The sequence below is a fragment of the Amblyomma americanum genome, chromosome 1 (assembly GCF_052857255.1).
Source record: "Amblyomma americanum isolate KBUSLIRL-KWMA chromosome 1, ASM5285725v1, whole genome shotgun sequence".
In the NCBI taxonomy this organism is placed as follows: Eukaryota; Metazoa; Arthropoda; class Arachnida; order Ixodida; family Ixodidae; genus Amblyomma; species Amblyomma americanum.
Genome location: NC_135497.1, coordinates 118010748 through 118027993, shown reverse-complemented (window position 1 = coordinate 118027993; position 17246 = coordinate 118010748). Strand labels below are relative to the sequence as shown.

General features: G+C 42.9%; 1 protein-coding gene across 2 annotated transcripts in view; it reads right to left on the bottom strand.

Annotated features, from left to right (window-relative positions):
* Nucleotides 1–2087: 2087 nt before the first annotated feature.
* The window catches only part of RanBPM (Ran-binding protein M), a 58759-nt gene continuing 43600 nt past the window's right edge, over nt 2088–17246 (bottom strand). For both annotated transcript variants that reach the window (XM_077646653.1, XM_077646654.1), the window contains 3 exons: nt 15370–15515; nt 12455–12566; nt 2088–3799 (listed from right to left, as the gene is read on the bottom strand). In XM_077646653.1, the coding sequence (XP_077502779.1) occupies nt 3669–3799; nt 12455–12566; nt 15370–15515 (389 nt within the window). In that variant the 3' untranslated portion in view covers nt 2088–3668. The remainder of the gene's footprint in view (nt 3800–12454; nt 12567–15369; nt 15516–17246) is intronic.

The following is a 17246-nucleotide window of genomic DNA, read 5'->3' as shown; positions in this document are numbered from 1 at the left end:
CGCGGTTGCCGATTCATCCAAAAAATTCAAAACACTGTAGTTCCATCTAGTTACAAAAGCTAAAGGCGCATTGTTGACAATGCGAAGGGAGTGTTGCTTTTTATTGAAGGGTGCACTGGAGAGAGTGTAAACTATAATAAAACACGACAAACACTCCTGCAAGAAAAAACACGGTACACTTAACAAATACGCGATATTTTACCGGGATGTGGCCATGTGGTGGGCTACAGTGATAATGGTGGGTTTCACTGCAAGATGGCTTTCTATACTTTTTTTCAGTACCAAATAAAAATTATATACTCTCGTTTCTTTGCTACTGCAGTGCTCAATTCCTACAATTTGAGGCACGAAATTTTCATTTCGTCAACATCTCATCTTCTCATGACACGTTTTAGTCAGTGTTCGGTCCCTTTAAATCAGATATTTTTGCTTATTTCACATGTTTGTCTTTTCTTTTTTTTTCAACATATGGTTGAGTGCGAGGCTTTTCTCAAAGGCCCTTGAGATTCCAATGGTCATTCATGAACCTCCACTGAGTCGATGTCCATCAAGTTCAATGGCCATTCAAAATAGTCGTGTGGCACTGGCTGATCCCCATTGAGTTCATGTCCATTGACTCAATAGGCATTGAAACTTCCCGTTTGATAGGGGTATTATTCTTCCCTCTGAGTCCGTGTTCATCCACTGCGCTGTTATCCATCAGCAATTTCCACCTACCTGCTCGGGTTTCTTTGCTATCGTTAAATGGAAGGAGCCTTCACTGTCACGAAGTGCACCACTAGACAAAACAAGCCACATGTGTGCTTGTATCGCAAGCACAAACAACCCAGAACAAAACTTCCATTACCATTTGTTGTGTAACAAAATAAAAAGGAATGAACAACAGCACTATGATACTTCGAGATGTGCCTACATGAAAGTATGATTCTACACCAACTTCGCCGCAGAGCTTGCAGAAATAAATATAGCATAACACACACCAAAGGAGCATGCAGTCTTGCCATCTGGCTGTCTTTCTTCCTATACTTAGTGCATAGATTTTGTTTACAAACACTAAGGAGACATCCAATAGTTGCGACAGGGCTTGTGATATTCAACAGCCGATGGAGTGCTGTTACAAATCCTAGCCCATACAGTACATGACTGCAGTGCCACCAGTGGCAGTTCTTACAACTACCCAGACCAAAGCCGTATCATCCAGTGCCAGTAGCTGCTCGTGGCTGCAGGGTGCACTGTATACGCTACAGCTGCTCAGAAATTCAATAACTGGCCATGCAACACTTCACACGGAATATGAAAGTTCACTGAGTGACACGAAATCTGGTGCGACCACACCTGCAGTACACTGTGTGATGATTTTTGAAGTCAATAACAATGTGCTAAATAGTTTGAATGTCCTCAATTTCTCTCCCAGCCCATTTCAAAAGCATGATGCAATATGCTGCATTATACCTAGATTGGCTTGTGTGACCTGCTGACTGTTTCCATGGCTGTTGTGCCTTTTGCAACAGGCATGATGTTTTGTTTTTGCTTGGCAAGCCTGTTTGCTTCGCATGTCACAACGTTTAGCAAGGATGCACGTTTGTTTTCTGACGTTAGGAAATGCTCTGATGGAACTGCAGTGAGTACTATTTGTGGGGAAACAAGAAGGAACAAATTCTCCAGTGACTCTGCAATACACTGAAAAGGACAGTATCATATGGCCGAGAGGTTCATGGCGACATCTACTGGATGTGTTTACTTACAACACTGAAAAGGCATCTCAGGGACTTGTTAAAGACAGCATGCTGGTAAAGTAAAAAATGTGCACTGCATACGACGCAACAAAAAAAAAAAAGAGGAACTGAAGCTATACATTTTTACATAGCTAAAAATACAACTATTGTTGTGGCAGCATTTAAGTTTCCATATCTGCAGCAATAAAATGAGTAAACAAAGTGGAAGCAAATTCTGACTAGCAAAAAAATTGCTGCGATGTCGCCATGTTGCTACAGATGATGGCATGACATTACAAGCATGCTACTGAATGTATTTTGTGCACAGTCTTGTTCTACTTACGGTGCACCATTGAGAATGAAAGCACAAAATAAAATTGTGAAAAGTAAAGGCCACATTTCTTGTTAAATTTGTAAATACAAATATTTCGAAGCATAAGGACATGCCAACATTGTAACTTAAAAACAACAAAGCACAACCCAAAAAACTCATTTCTCCAGGGTTATAGCCTTGTCCTTCAAGGCGATGCAAATCTCAGCAAGCACAAATTGCTAACAAATTGCTAACAAACTGCATTAGTACACCCCTCATCCAATGTTACTAGGAAGATAAAAACTTCTTACACTATGGAGAAAGCAGAAAACAAGTGAAGACAACAGTACAAATATACGTCGTGAAAAATAGCTTAGGCACGGTACTAGCAACCGAAGTGGCATCGTTTCGCTAAAGTCACTGCTCGTCACAAAATCACTACTAATAACAGTAAGTCATAAGCACGGCACCAATGTGGTGGATCTTTGGAAACAGCTGCTTTTAGACCTACACAGATGCCTTAAAATTATGAACTGTGCAATAAAAGCAGAACGTCATTCACAAAGGCATTGCAAACAAATACCAAGAGGTCTCTCCACACAATTCTTGATGAATAAAATGATCACATGAATTGGTAAGAGCTCATTCACAAACACTCATTCACCAAGCTTGCAACTTGAAGCACTGACCACACTCACCCAATAACAATTTATGCACGTCAATTGTGATGTCAAAACAACCTGCTAACATTTTTTCAGCTCAGAGAGTTTACAAATAAGGCAAGAACTACAAGTCGCAAAGCAAGTAAGGCAAGAGCCCCAGGACAAGACTGGCATTCCTTAACCATTCCAAGCTCCTCAAAACGGTCTTTTCATATCATGCACTACTAGACAAACATTAGGTTTTCGCAGCTTATCCTAAGGACAACTGGTCTGGTACCAGCATTTGGCACACAGCAGACCCCCACTGTGCATAAACTTATTTATTCAACCACACAAAAATTTAACTACAGCAGCACTCAGCTCACAGTGACAAAACCCACACTAGGGTATTCACTTGTATGTAATATGTATGCGATACTGGTTGTTACACAATTACCTCGAATTTAGGGAAGAGGATACATGCCTTGAATGTTTCTCACATTCAAATCCTATACACAGGTAGCCTTTCATGATTTTTCTTTAATAACATGCATGACAATATTTTCTCACTTATTACACAAGGAAGAAAAGTTTTGTGTTAAATGCTGTGATTCACACAACCAGTACCAACTTATTTTTTAGGCTTCTGAGGCAGGCAGTTGTCAAACATGGCAAAATGCATGAGAAAGCCATCTTTCCCCAAGAGTTGTGAAAACAACTGTTGATTTGAGAATTTTTCCAAAATTCCAAATAACTATGCAACATCCATCATGTAATAGTTGAACTGTACTGTACTGTGCTTGAGAAAGTCCTCCTCTTGTCTTGACCATGCCTAAAGCACTTTTATGCAGGTAGATGAGGCATCACCACTTCCAGCACTTCTGAAAACGGGGGAGGGGGGGGGGGGGGGGGGGGGGGGGGCGCACAGGTGGCCAGCAGTTTGGCTTGTAAAAAAAAGAGGCTTCCAAATATAATTACACGGCAGGGGAACTGTCACAGTCACTGCAAGAGTGAGTCAATGTTGGCAAAGGCGCACGATCCCAGACCTGCTTTGGACATCAACTTGAGCAGTTCCCGAGAATGGGCCACTATGAGCTCCAGTGGCGGGCGACGAGGCAACTTCTGAGATTCTGCAAAGGGAAACAAGGGGTCTGGCATTGCGATTTTCCTTATGGCACAATCTGCAATGTACTACGATATTTCAGGATAACTGCAGATAGTAGGTAAACTGGCAGACCTACTTGACAACTGGAACTCAAATGTAGCATGCAAACTGCTAACCACTGTGAAAAGATTAGTTGCAACCAGTATCTTGTGCAACCTGCCTTTGTGCAGGTTGAACTGAACCCCACCAGCTATACAGGTTGTCCCACATAACTTGAGCCAAGGTATTAAAAGTGAAAGACACTTCGGACACGAATTGAACCGAATGCATTATGTTAGCACTAGCCTAGAGTTACTTAGGCTATTTTTTATTTTCCCCTTAACTAACTGAGATTTATGTTTCATTAATCAACTTTTTAAGCATTGGCTGCAGACCCCAAGTGTGATTGGCAAAGTGGTAGAGCACCTTTGTGAAACCTCTCAATAAATTGTTTCCTACACGATGTATCTCACGTGGTCCTTTTTTATGTGTTCAAAAGAAGGCCCGTGAAATATGAAAAAATACCATGCGACGGGGCGCTTGCGCTCAGTTGTTCTGCTGCTCTCAAGTGTGCGATGAATGAACAGGTCGGCTGCACAGAAACTGTGGCCCGCGACAGTGCACTATGCCTGATGTAGGTATCTGGGCATGCGGCTCTTATAGCATGACGCCGCAAATGCATGCTGCTAGCCGAGTGTTGCCAAAGCGATAAAGCATCAAAGGCTACGAAATAGAACAGGAACATAGCTTTATTTTTTGATGCTTGAAATGTGAAGGAGCTGGCAGCCTGCAGACCGAGTGTAATATGGCTTGTGGGGGTGAGGGTGATAGGGCCAGAATGATTTTTCAACAACCTTCAATCCAAAAAGCACCCCTTGATTATAATGTGTTCTAACAGGTCACCATCTGCTGCAATGCAGATTTGGCATTTCATCAGCACAGTTCCGCGGTGTTCTTGACCATGGTGTCAGGGGTGGAGTTGCAGACCTGTCATTTTTTCTTCTTGGTTCTATGATGCCGTGCTTTAAGTCCGATATAGTACTTGATCCTTGACGTAGCCCCAAAGGAAGAAATCAAGCAAAGTTGAATCTGGCGACCGTGCCAGCTAAGCAATGGGCCCATGCTGTCCAATCCACTGCTGAGGGAAGGCTTCATCCAGCCATATGCAAGGTTTTGTTGCTGCCGTGCACAGGAGCACCATCATGCTAGTACCAATATCCTTGATCCTAGCCAATGGAACTTCCACAAAGAAAATCCTCAAGTGCCCCGTCAAGTATATTATTGACGTATCTTTCGATTGTAAGCGTGTTATCAAAAAACATGGGGCCAGTGATAGTGCCACACATTAACCGACCACTTATATTGGTAATGTGTTTTAAAAGCCCAGTGAGGGTTTTCATCACTCCAATAATGAGCGCTGTGGATGATCACATAGGCATTACGTGAGACGGTAGCTTCATCGGTCCGCAGTATGTTGTTGACAAAGCCTGGGTTCTTTTCTGTCTTGATTAGAATCCAGTTTACAAAGTCCTTCCGATTTTGGAAATCATGGGGCTCCAACATCTGGTGCAGCTCTGGTACGTGGTATGGATGAAGTTGTTTCTTCTTCAGTATTCTCCATACGGAAGACTTTCACACTCCAGCTTCAACACCCACACTACGAAAACTTGCATGTAGGTGTGAAGAAAATTTACACAGAATATCTGTCTCCACGTCTTCGCCCATGTTTGAAGATTTATGTAGTTTCTTTCTAAAAGTCCCCGTCTGTCTCAGCTTCTCATATGCACGCACAATTGTCATTGAGCTCAGGCACATACATAGATGCCAGCATTTGAAGAGCTCAACTGTCCGCCTTCTATGTCCATTTGACGCACCTAGAGCAAAACATTACATACAACTCTGATCACGGTGCGCAAGTGTGGAGCGAGATGCGGCCACCCGATACTGCTACCACGGAGTTAAATGCACGTGCGGGGGCGCGAGGTCAAAAAAGAATGTCTGGTAGACAGTTAGTGTGAGAAGGAGAGCGGGCGGAGCCAGTGCAAAAAGAGTTGTCGTCTGAAGAAAACATGCGTAAACTTGCTTGAATATAGCGAAGTTTTTTTTTTTTCACCCACTGAGCTTTACTCAGTTTTGTCACGTGTGATTTATCCGCTGTTATTCGAACCTTGAAGTTTAAGGTTGAAATATCATCGTTCAATTCAAAAACTGCTAAAAGGTCATTTGTATACAAAGGCAAAATTGTAGCAGCCTTCATCGCCTCCCATCTTTCTCACGCGCTTCGCACGTTCGTTCTTTAAAGTAGAATAAAAAAGCTGTTTTCTTCTTTGCTTTTTCGTAGCCTTTGACCCCTTATCGCTTCGGCAATGCTCGGCCAGCAGCATGCACTTGCGCCGTCATGCGATACGAGCCGCATGCCCAGATACCTACATCAGGCGTAACGCCCTGTCACAGGCCACAGTCTCACTGCAGCCAACCTTGTTCATCCACCGCACGCTTGAGAGCAGCACAATAACTGAGCGCAAGCACCCGGTCATGAGGTATTTTTTGATTTTCACGTCTCACTGCAGCCAACCTTGTTCATCCACCGCACGCTTGAGAGCAGCACAATAACTGAGCGCAAGCACCCGGTCATGAGGTATTTTTTGATTTTCACGTCTCACTGCAGCCAACCTTGTTCATCCACCGCACGCTTGAGAGCAGCACAATAACTGAGCGCAAGCACCCGGTCATGAGGTATTTTTTGATATTTCACGGGCTTTCTTTGGAACGCGGAAAAAAGGATCACGTGAGATATATCGAGCAGGAAACAATTTATTGAGAGGTTTCTCAAGGCGCTCTACAACTTTGCCAATCACACTTTGGGTCTGCAGCCAATGCTTAAAAAGTTCATTAAACATAAATATCAGTTAGTTAAGGGGAAAATAATAAATAGCCTGAGTAGCTCTAGGCTAGCGCTAACATAATACATTTGGTTCAATTCGCGTCCGAAGTGTCTTTCATTTTAAAACCTTGGCTCAAGTTATGTGGGACAACCTGTATGTGTACCAGTGGCTACTTTGAATTTTGAATTAGGACATTTTGTCAGGCTGCTTGGTGCAAATCTCGCATCAAAATAATCTCACTTAGGTCACATAACCTGTTAAAGGTAAGGCCCCATTTTGTAATAGCTCTCGCATAATTTTAGCATAGACATCAAAAGCCAGCGAAACATGATGCCTAGAGTCCCATACAACATCCCAATTAGCACACACCGTGTTTCACAGCCTTTTGTAGTATAATACAACAAGTAGATTACAGGCGCTACCATTGTGTTATTAAAGGAGTATAGACGCCTAATTTCGGTCGCATGTTTCCTTTCCAAAAAGATGCGGAAGACATTACTGCGCATCAATCATTATGTGATATTCGCCTACGACTGCTAAAATTATTAATTTTTTTACTTTAGTACCTCAAACACACCAAAAAAGGGGCAATACATGAGGGGTGGGTTGTACAGAAATATCAACAAAAAAGGAAAATATTCAGTAGAATGCCAACATCAAGGTTCAAAATAAAAATGAAACAGGCAAACTGCTCACAAAATCAAAATGCAAAGCGCTCAAATGCTTTCGAATACAAAAGAAAAAACAAAACAAGAATAAAAGTGAGGAAGAAGCGTGAACGGTGGGTAAGAATTCAATAACATAGTTGAGAACAATAGAAACCACATGGTAAAACAAAGTGCAATATATCAACGTTAGAGGGGAAAGGTACAGGGGTGGTCAAAAGTTCCCAGGCCGCTCTGACCCAGCCAGGAGCGGCTGCTCTCCGCTCTCGCGGCTCAGCGCGTGCCGGCTGCGACGGTATGCGCTGAAAGTGTGTGGATTCCCCTCTCTTTTGCTCTCGTTGATAACAAAGCCTAAAAAATGATAGTGCGCCGTTTGCCTTCACATTCCGCTGCGGCGCTTCGCGTGGCATTGCAGAGGAGAGTATGCCAACAAGTCACGCGCCATACTAGCGGCCATATTCAATTAGACTATGTGTGCTTCCCGTACTTTTCGGCTTCCTGCAGTACGAAATAACACGTTTACCTACACATAAGCTGTGTTCCGGCTCTCTCAGCCGATTGCGTGACTTCCCACGTGCCATTTCGGCGCGGAGCACTCATACTTTCCGCGACACCCATCAAGAATCTTCTCCAATCTTGTTTGTGCCGATGCCAAGGCTACACCATGTCGAGTTTAAAAAAAACATAGAACGTAGTAACCTTAAAATTCGACCCAGCCAAGCCCGAATCGACCGTACCAAATATGTCGGTGACCTTCAATTTGGCATTTCTTCGCTTCTTCTTTAACACCCTCCTTCATCCCTTTTCTTACAGCATGGTTCGGGTGTCCACTGAGATATGCAAAACAGTTAGTGCACTATTTCCTTTCCTCAAAAACCAATTTACTCCCCTCCAATTTGGCTCGGGTCATTTCCAAAAAGTGGCCCGGGCCAACCCAGAAATTTGACCTTTACCAAATTGCACCAAAATCGACGTCCAAGCATAACTGAACGTGTGAGACATGATGGTAACCTAAAAATTTGGCACGGATCATTTCCAAAAAGTGGCCCGGGAAAACCCCGAAATTTGACCTCTGCCGATTTGCACCAAAATCGACGCCCAAGCTCCACTGAGTGTGCCAGACGTGATGCTAACTTCAAAATTTGGTGCAAATCGGCAAATGTCTAATTTCGGGGTAGGGCAGGGCCACTTTTTGGAAATGACCCACTCCAAATTTGGAGGTTACCATCATGTCTGGCACGCTCAGTTATGCTTGGACATGGATTTTGGTGCAAACTGGCAAAGGTCAAATTTCTGGGTGGCCTGGGCCACTTTTTGGAAATGACCCGTGCCAAATTGGAGGTGAGTAAATTGGTTTTTGAGGAAAGGAAATGGCGCACTAACTGTTTAACTGTTACGCATAATCTCGGCGGACACCCGAACGATGATGTAAGGGAAGGGATGAAGGAGGGTGTGAAAGAAGAGAAGAAATGCCAAATTGGAGGTCACCAACGTATTTGGCATGGTCGATTCGGGCTTGCTGGGTCGAATTTAAAGGTTACTACGTGGTATGCTTTTTTAAACTCGACATGGCGTAGCCTTGGTATCAGCAAAAACAAGATCGGAGAAGATTCTTGATGGGTGTCGCGGAACGTATGAGTGCTCCGCGCCGAAATGGCACGTGGGAAGTCCCACAACTGGCTGAGAGAGCCGGAACACAGCTCATGTGTAGGTAAACGCGTTATTTCATACGGCAGGAATCCGAAAAGCACGGGAAGCACACATAGTCTAACTGAATATGGCCGCTAGTATTGCGCATCACTTGGTGGAAAATTCTCCTTTGCAATACCACGGAAAGCGCCGCAGCGGAATGTGAAGAGCGAACAGTGAAGGTGAACAGCGCACTAGAATTTTTCAGGCTTTGTTATCAACGAGAGCAAAAGGGAGGGGAATGCACAGCCTCTCAGCCGGCGCGCACCGAGCCGTGCAAGCGATAGCAGCGCCGCGAGAGCGGAGAGCAGCCGCTCCTGGCTCGGTCAGAGCGGCCTGGGAACTTTTGACCACCACTGTAGATACATGAAAACCTAAAACGTGTCTAAAAGATTTAGGCTTATCTTTGAATGCAAGCGTGTCTTCTATTATTATAGTGGCATAGGGAAGGCTGTTCCAATCTTTTGCTGTTCGGATGAAGAAAGACTGCGCAAATGTTTGTGTTTTTGGGCAAGGGTACGACACCTGTTGGCTGGTTTTGTGACGAGTTGAAAATGGGCAGTGTTTTGTGACGTAGACGCTTAACGGAAATGAATAGTAGAAACGGTGAAATAAGGCTAAACTGGCTAGTTTTTGAAGGTGCTTTAATAATAGAAAGTTGGACTGTTTAGATCGGTTACACTTGAGTAGGTTGAATAATTAGAATGAACAAATGTAATGGTGTGATTTTGGATAGTTTCTATGCTCTCAGAAAGGTATTCCTGGTATGGGTTCCAAATGGCAGCTGCATATTCTAATTTTGGATATATTAATTTGGTGTAGGCTAGTAATTTTACATGTGCTGCGGCAAACTTCATTGAGCGTTGAAGATAGCCAAGGGATCGGCTGGATGCTGCAGTGATGCAGTTCATGTGCATTGACCACGTAAGATCGTTATACAGGTGTAATCCAAGATATTTGTGTGTTTTAGTAGCATGTAAAAAAGAACCGCAGAGAAAGTAGCAATGTGGAATTAAGTTTTAGTGTCTACTGAAATGCATGACTTTACACTTAGCAATATTTAGACATTTGCCATTTTTCACACCAATTTTCTACTGCTAGTAAGTCACGTCGTAAGCTAATGCTGTCTTCGTGATTAGTTATTTTAGCATAAATTAAACAATCGTTTGCAAAAAGCCGGATGTTATTGTTTATGCAGTGAGGAAGATCATTAATGAAGATGAGAAAGAGAAGAGGGCCAAGCACCGATCCCTGGGGGATGCCGGAAAGAACAGGGGCAGAGTTAGGTGCTGGGTTATTAATTACTACAAACTGATTTCTCTCATTAAGGAAGTTTTCAATCCATGTAAGGTCAAATGTGTCAAGATTTAAAAGTGATAATTTGCGCATTAGTCGGCCATGAGGAACTCTATCAAAAGCTTTTTCAAAGTCAAGAAAGATAGCACCTGTTACTGAGTTATTATTTAGGTTAACGTGGAGGTCATGAAGAAAAGTAGCTAACTGTGTTTCGCAGGAAAGGCCTTTATGGAATCCGTGTTGTTGCTGGGCATATAAAATTGTGGTGCTCGAGGTGCTTAATAATGTTGGAGAAAATAATATGTTCCATGACTTTAGATGAGACGCTGGTTAATGATATGGGTCTGTAATGGTAAATGGATGGCCTGCTGCCTGATTTAAAGATTGGGACAACCTTCCCCATTCTCCATTCACTAAGTACACAGCCCGAATAAAGCGACTGCATAAAAATTAATGACAGGAACTTGCTATTTAGCCTTTGTATTTTTCAATATCTTAGAATTTATGTTATCGGTACCGGCAGCTGATGACAGCTTTAAATAATTGATTACATTAATGATACCAGTAGGTGTAATTGATACTGGTGCCATAGCTTCAGTGATCAGCGGCCAAAAGAACTGCGGGGAGTTCAGGCTGTGTTCCTGTGTGAAGACTGAGCAAAAGAACCGGTTGAAGGCTTCTGCGCAATCACTGTCTTTGAGCGGTTTATCACAACTGCCAGTAATAGTTACCGCAGTGTTTTGCGACGGATTTATTGCTTTCCAAAATTCTCGGGGGTTTGTCCTAAGCGTGTTTGGTAATGTTCTGTCAAAAAAATTTTGCTTTGCCTTGCTTACACACTTAACGGCTTCCTTATTAGCTTTATTGTAGTATGTCTTCCACATACTTGGGTTATTTTTCAATTTTGCTGTCCTGTAGCCGTTTACTTTTATTTATGTCTTTTAATTGCGGTATTGAACCATGGGGCTGGAGCTTTATTTTTAATAGTTGTGGTGGGTAAAAACAACTGAACGAGATCATTCAGCTTGCTTTGAAAAAGGCACCAGTTTATAAATAATTTATAATCGAATTTTTTCTGTCATGCTGTTTCAGTTTCAGTTTCAACAGCCAAACAATGGCTGTGACGTCAAAGAGTGCTTTTGTGTCACATAAGGCATGGAAAAACGTCCATATAATCGCTGCTTCATCGTTTTAATTTACTGCAGTGCTGAGGCAGCCTTCCTCAAGAGCCCGAATGACAACGAATGCGGAAGCAGCGATTATATTGCAAGTTTTTTCATGTCTCACGCGACCTGTAAGCACACGTTTACGTAACAGTCCTCGTTCGGCTGTTGAGACCGAAACCAAAACAGCACTAGAAAGAAATGCGATTATAAATTATTTAGCGGTCGTAGGAGAATGCCAGGTGGTAATCCACGTATATTAATGCCTTGCGCATCATTACAAACAAGAAAACACGCACCTAAAAGTTAGGTGTCTATACTCTTTTAAAGGCACTAGCAAAGGAATTGTGTGTAGATTATATGGGATCTGCACCAACAAACATGGCCTGTTTTAACTGGGAACATGCATGCTGTTATGTCTGTGGCCAGCTGGAAACTAGAAACTAGCTGGAAAGTAGCAACACAGTTGTAAATTCCAACCCTGGGGGGTGCATCTTTGTACTACCGCTGGCGAGGCAAGCTGCCAGCCAAATAAATTCGCCTGCAATCCAGCGCATTCCTGAGTCTAACACCTGCTGCACACACAATTAAAAAGAAAGCGAGACCAGAGAACTGTCAAAGGAGTGAGGTGGACTGTGCAGGTCAAATAGCAATGTCTATATACCCTGAAACTGGGCTGCACGTGGAAAGCTAAAAGTTCAGCCAGCTAATCAATGGCTCAACTGGCAAAGGGACGACTACAGTGCAGCAAGAAAGTGACCAAACAAAAAAAAGCTACCTCAAATCCACCAGCAATACTGCTGTAGTTTTATTAACAAAACAGTCTAGTACATTTTTAGGTTTTGATACTTATGCGAACCGTGTACCTGAAGATATACTGTTATTAATATAATAGATTGACCAGTATTCCCAAGCAGGGAAATTTTGGTTACTGCATGCTCACCTAAAATCGCACTGTTGAGCGCCGCACACACCGGTTCCCTTTGAACAGGATCAAGCTGGTATCCAATAGGACTGCTCCAGGGGTCTGCATAGGCTAGCAAGCTGAAGGCATCCTACACGGAGCAAAAACACAAGATCACCTTGAAAACTTGATTTGTAAACAACATAGTTTAGAAGGGCCCTGAAACAAGTGAGCAGCACTGTAAGATAAACATGCTCAATGGGTAAACACTGCCAGTATGTAAAGCATACAAGGCATACAAGCCAGGAAGTTAGGTTAGAAGCCCAAGACAAACCATAGAAATATACATATATGTACATATATGTCTCAGGCATATCTGCCAGGTTCACAGAGAAGGCATTTGGGGGATCTGACCCCCAAACAGAAACTGGTAAACAGAAAAAAAAGAGGGAGTCATGGGATGGGGATGGAATCTTTTCAGGCCCTTTTGATGACTGACATTTTATTTAGTTACAACAAAAGAGGAATTGAATTGTTTTTGTGCGCAAATGCTACGTCACTGGCCACTGTTACAAAATATTCGACACGGCAAACGCCACCCCAACAACACTTCGCCAAAAGATCATGACCGAAGTTCGTGTTAGACATAGATGCTCGCAACTGGGTCCGATTTTTTTTTTTTTACAATACTGAACTGCATCTCGCATTCAGCATTGCTGTGCGTTACAGAAAGGATTCCGAGGATTACCTCCGAGATACGGCTAAATTGCAAAAGCCTGTCTATGTCTTCGAGCTGGGAGATGGCGCTCCACTGCCTGTCAGCCTGTTTGTCTTGCAGCACACCGAGAGGAATGTAAAAAGCCTACAGATTCACAAATTCCATTTCCAGAAAATCTAGAGCTTCTTCTTTTGACTCTTGTTGCTCCGATGGCAATAAGGCTGGAAACCGCTCCACAAAGAAGTGGACGTTTTGAAATGGCATGGCGTCAAAGAATTTGAAATCCGCAACTTGTGCATTAATCAGTGTATTATGACCCAAAGGAAATTTGAGGTGAATGCAGTCACAGGCAGCTTCCATGTAATTGCGAACAGCCTGAAAAAAATCCTCTTGCTCACTTGGCTTGAGTCTGTGAACAATGCGCTTTGCTTCCTGCCCGACCACAATGTGTTCATCCTCCTTCTGGGCATCTCGACTCTGGAGACTGCAGCACATGTATTTGAGCAGCTTGTGCTTGCAGGCAGCAGTTCCGATGCCTCAAAGGCAGAAACTGTAGTCTTCAAAAAAAAAAAAAAAAAAGACAGCAAGCTTCTTTTTTTTTTTTTGAGATCCGAGCTCAAGAACCTGGACAGCCGTTCTCAAGTGTTATGCATGGTGACCTCTCAGTCTTGCCTTCCACATCACTGCCCTTAACTTTTTTCACCGCCACTGATGTAGTCCCAGACGACGCCTTTTTTTCTCTTCTGTTTGCACAGAATGTGCTCCAGTTGTGCAGTTTCCACTGACGCGTCTGGTGTCTCTGGAACTTCGTAGTAGAACAGAAATTGCGGACTTGTGGCTTCCTTCTTCAGCTCATGAAGGAAAAAACTCAACTGCGGTCCCCATTGATGCCTTTCAAGGCATTTCCCAAGCAACAGCCATCGAGTTGGTGCGTGCTTCAGGATTTTGCGGAACTCTACATTGTGCATTTCTTGAAACTGTCTAAGGGCAAAATTTCTTTTGGCATAGCTGACGACTACATTAAGGAGGCACTATAGTAGGATACAACTTAAAAAAAAAAAAACAGCTGCTGTTAACACTGGGCCTGGGTCCAAAGCGTCCTGTATTACTCTGCTACAAACCACAACAGTAAATGAAATCAGCTTTTTAATGTTTGACTTTATTAAACAAGCCAGGTATCAAAATTTTAGTGTTTATAATTATTTTTCTTGTGATTAGCTTTTTGATTAGGCAACAAGAAAAGTTTTAACAATGAACTATTTTTTTTTTGTCGCGGAGGAATTCTGTGCAGTGGTCCTGAATGTGGGTGGAGGTTCACTGCAGACTTAAGTTGTATCCGACTACAGACCGTGCACCGGATCCCGAAGCCAACAAAGCACAGAAGAAAACTCCCAGATGAATGTGTGGAGGCAGACTAGTGAGGACTAGTGCTGCCTGGAGCAATAACCAGCACAAGTGGAGAAAAACTACGGGCAGAATCAGACTCGAGCGCCACGCTTGCGCCACTCCAGGCAGCTGCATAGATGAAGGCGGCGGCAGCGCTGTGTTCTTATAAAATGCAAAATAAAAGGTACTGGCAGGTTCAACTTTGCACTTGGCCAACTACACATTTTATACTCTTCACTGATCATGATATCAATCGGTGTCACACAGCAGGATTGGATTCGATTTGCAGGTAGCTCCAGCACTATGTGGCCAGACTAGGAGAAGGATTTGGCCGAACACAGGAGCGTTTCAGAGAGATTGTGTTTCGGTCATACAATTTTACAAAATGACCTCCGAAATTCGGGAGTCTCCTGGATAATTAGGGAGACCTGGCAGGTCTTAGCAGGATTTAGCAGAAAGGAGAAGCACAAAAATGACAACCAGGAAAACAGCACCACAGTGGTGTAGGGCAGTGTGTTGATAACATTACCAGAGGCGTAACACAAACAGTAAGAGGGCAACATTCAGGCTTCTACATCTTGACTCATAACTAGGAGCTTTCAAAACATTTCTTTCATGAAGACAATGCCCAGAAAACAGCAATGACTTCATAGCATGATGAATCATATCATGCAGCAATATCAGCAGATTGATCAAATGTTTAAGGGAAATCCCCCAAGGTGGAGTAGATTTGCAATAAGGGAGTAAGTAATTACTCAATGGCATCCACCCAAGCGCAGCCATGCGGCTACAAAGGCTGCATTTGTATGAGTATGCATGCTCACACCGTCCACCACTTAAGTTGTACTACCTGAATCATCTTTCGGTTGGCTTTGTTTGTTCCAAACTGGTGCTTGAGCTGAACGCTCATCAGATGAAGCTCACGGCCGAACTGTAGCATCCGTTCCATAGCTGCTTGATTGCCCCCACAGAGCTGCCGTTTGGGTGGGTCAACATCTGCAGTGGAACGCACCAGTATTTTGAATGTAATGATTCTGTTTGCACCTTTAAAGCATGCTTTAGCTTCACACACACATGGAGCTACAGGTTTTATGCATGGAATACTAAAAGTCAAGAACAAGGTGACAACACAAAGGCTAACATTAGCTCAAAGCTTCACATGGCAGGTTTTGTAAAACTGTGGAATTCTGTAGTGCTTAAAGCGTGCAAGCAAAGATCAGCTGCCTCGTGGAAAGAGCAGCAGTGGAACACACAATAACCTGCTTGTAGCAGCTCATGCAGCAGTAGAAATTTGCTCTTCGAGCATGCATACATATACAGCAGGCTGTTTCCAAGTACTTTTAAAAACACTGCTAGCATCACTGATGGCATCATTAAGAAGCCATCACACCATTGGGGGGGACACCGAGGACAAACTTAAGATGCCTTTAACGATGAAGAGACCACTCTCCCCGAAAAGTGAGTCTAACGACAGAGACCCCTCTCCCCGAAAATTCAGCTTTTATAAGCTAGAAAAGACGAAGAAATGAAATATCAAGAAATGAAATAGTTTTTAAACCACACTCGGGGATAGCGGCACCACAGAATCCTGCCTATGTCACAGATCAATGTTTGTCCACAAAAAGTAATTAGGTATATGCTCTCTCTTTCTTGGGATCTGGGGAAAATTTAGAGCAGCGAGGGAGGGGGCGTGCTTGTTGCTTCCACCCCCTCAATTAGGCGCTCCTGCCGATGCTCAAGAAGGTACAAGTTTGAGCTTGGATAACATTGTTCGAAACAAAATAATGCCACATGTTTCGTTCATATTCTTTTTCGCCTCTTACTAGAGACTAGTTTCAGGAGTTATAAAAAAATTGGAGATGGGGTTTTTATTTTTTTGATTTTTGAAAAGACTACTATATTAAAAAAATGCGAGGTTTAGAGCAATACTTCTTGCACTTCCCTATACTATATAAAAATGAAAATTGGTACACTCTTTAGAACCTCGATGCTTATCTATTGTGCAAATTTGAAGGAGATGTGCTTTATATTTGCGGAATAAAATTCTTGAAAATAGCCTCGTTCAAGACTTGTGTCGTTTTCGAAATTTTTTCCAGTAAGCGACAACTTTCTCAAAATGGCAGAAATAAGCCTGACATATTCCTTCTCACATGCATATTTACCACGAAAAATATATCCATCATGGTTTTCATATTTATATTCTTATGTCATTGCAAATTTGCGAAATTGAGCTATGCTTGAAAATGCTGCCTCTGCCACGAACACATTTATAATTTTTTCCTCCTCATATATTAGCATCTTCACAAAATGAAATTCACTGTTGGCCTACTGAATAATGGTGCATAATAGATAAAATAATTGAGGAAATTAAAATCTGAAATATTTAGGCAGTATCTCTCATGGAATCACCCTACTGGATTTTCGATTTTATTGCACTAAACAGTGCACAGAGATGCAGTACCGGCATTTGGTAAGGACACCTACAGGATTTACAAGCAGATGGGCTGTTTTTTTCTTTGTTCATTAATAGACCCATTCAGAATGGCCTACATTCTGTGCATGTATGACTGAATATGGTCAAATAAGCCACCGCCGTGGTGGCTCAGTGGTTATGGCCCTCGGCTGCTGACCTGAAAGATGTGGGTTCGATCCCAGCCGCGGCGGTAGAATTTCGATGGAGGCGAAATTCTAGAGGCCCACGTACTGTGCGATGTTAGTGCACGTTAA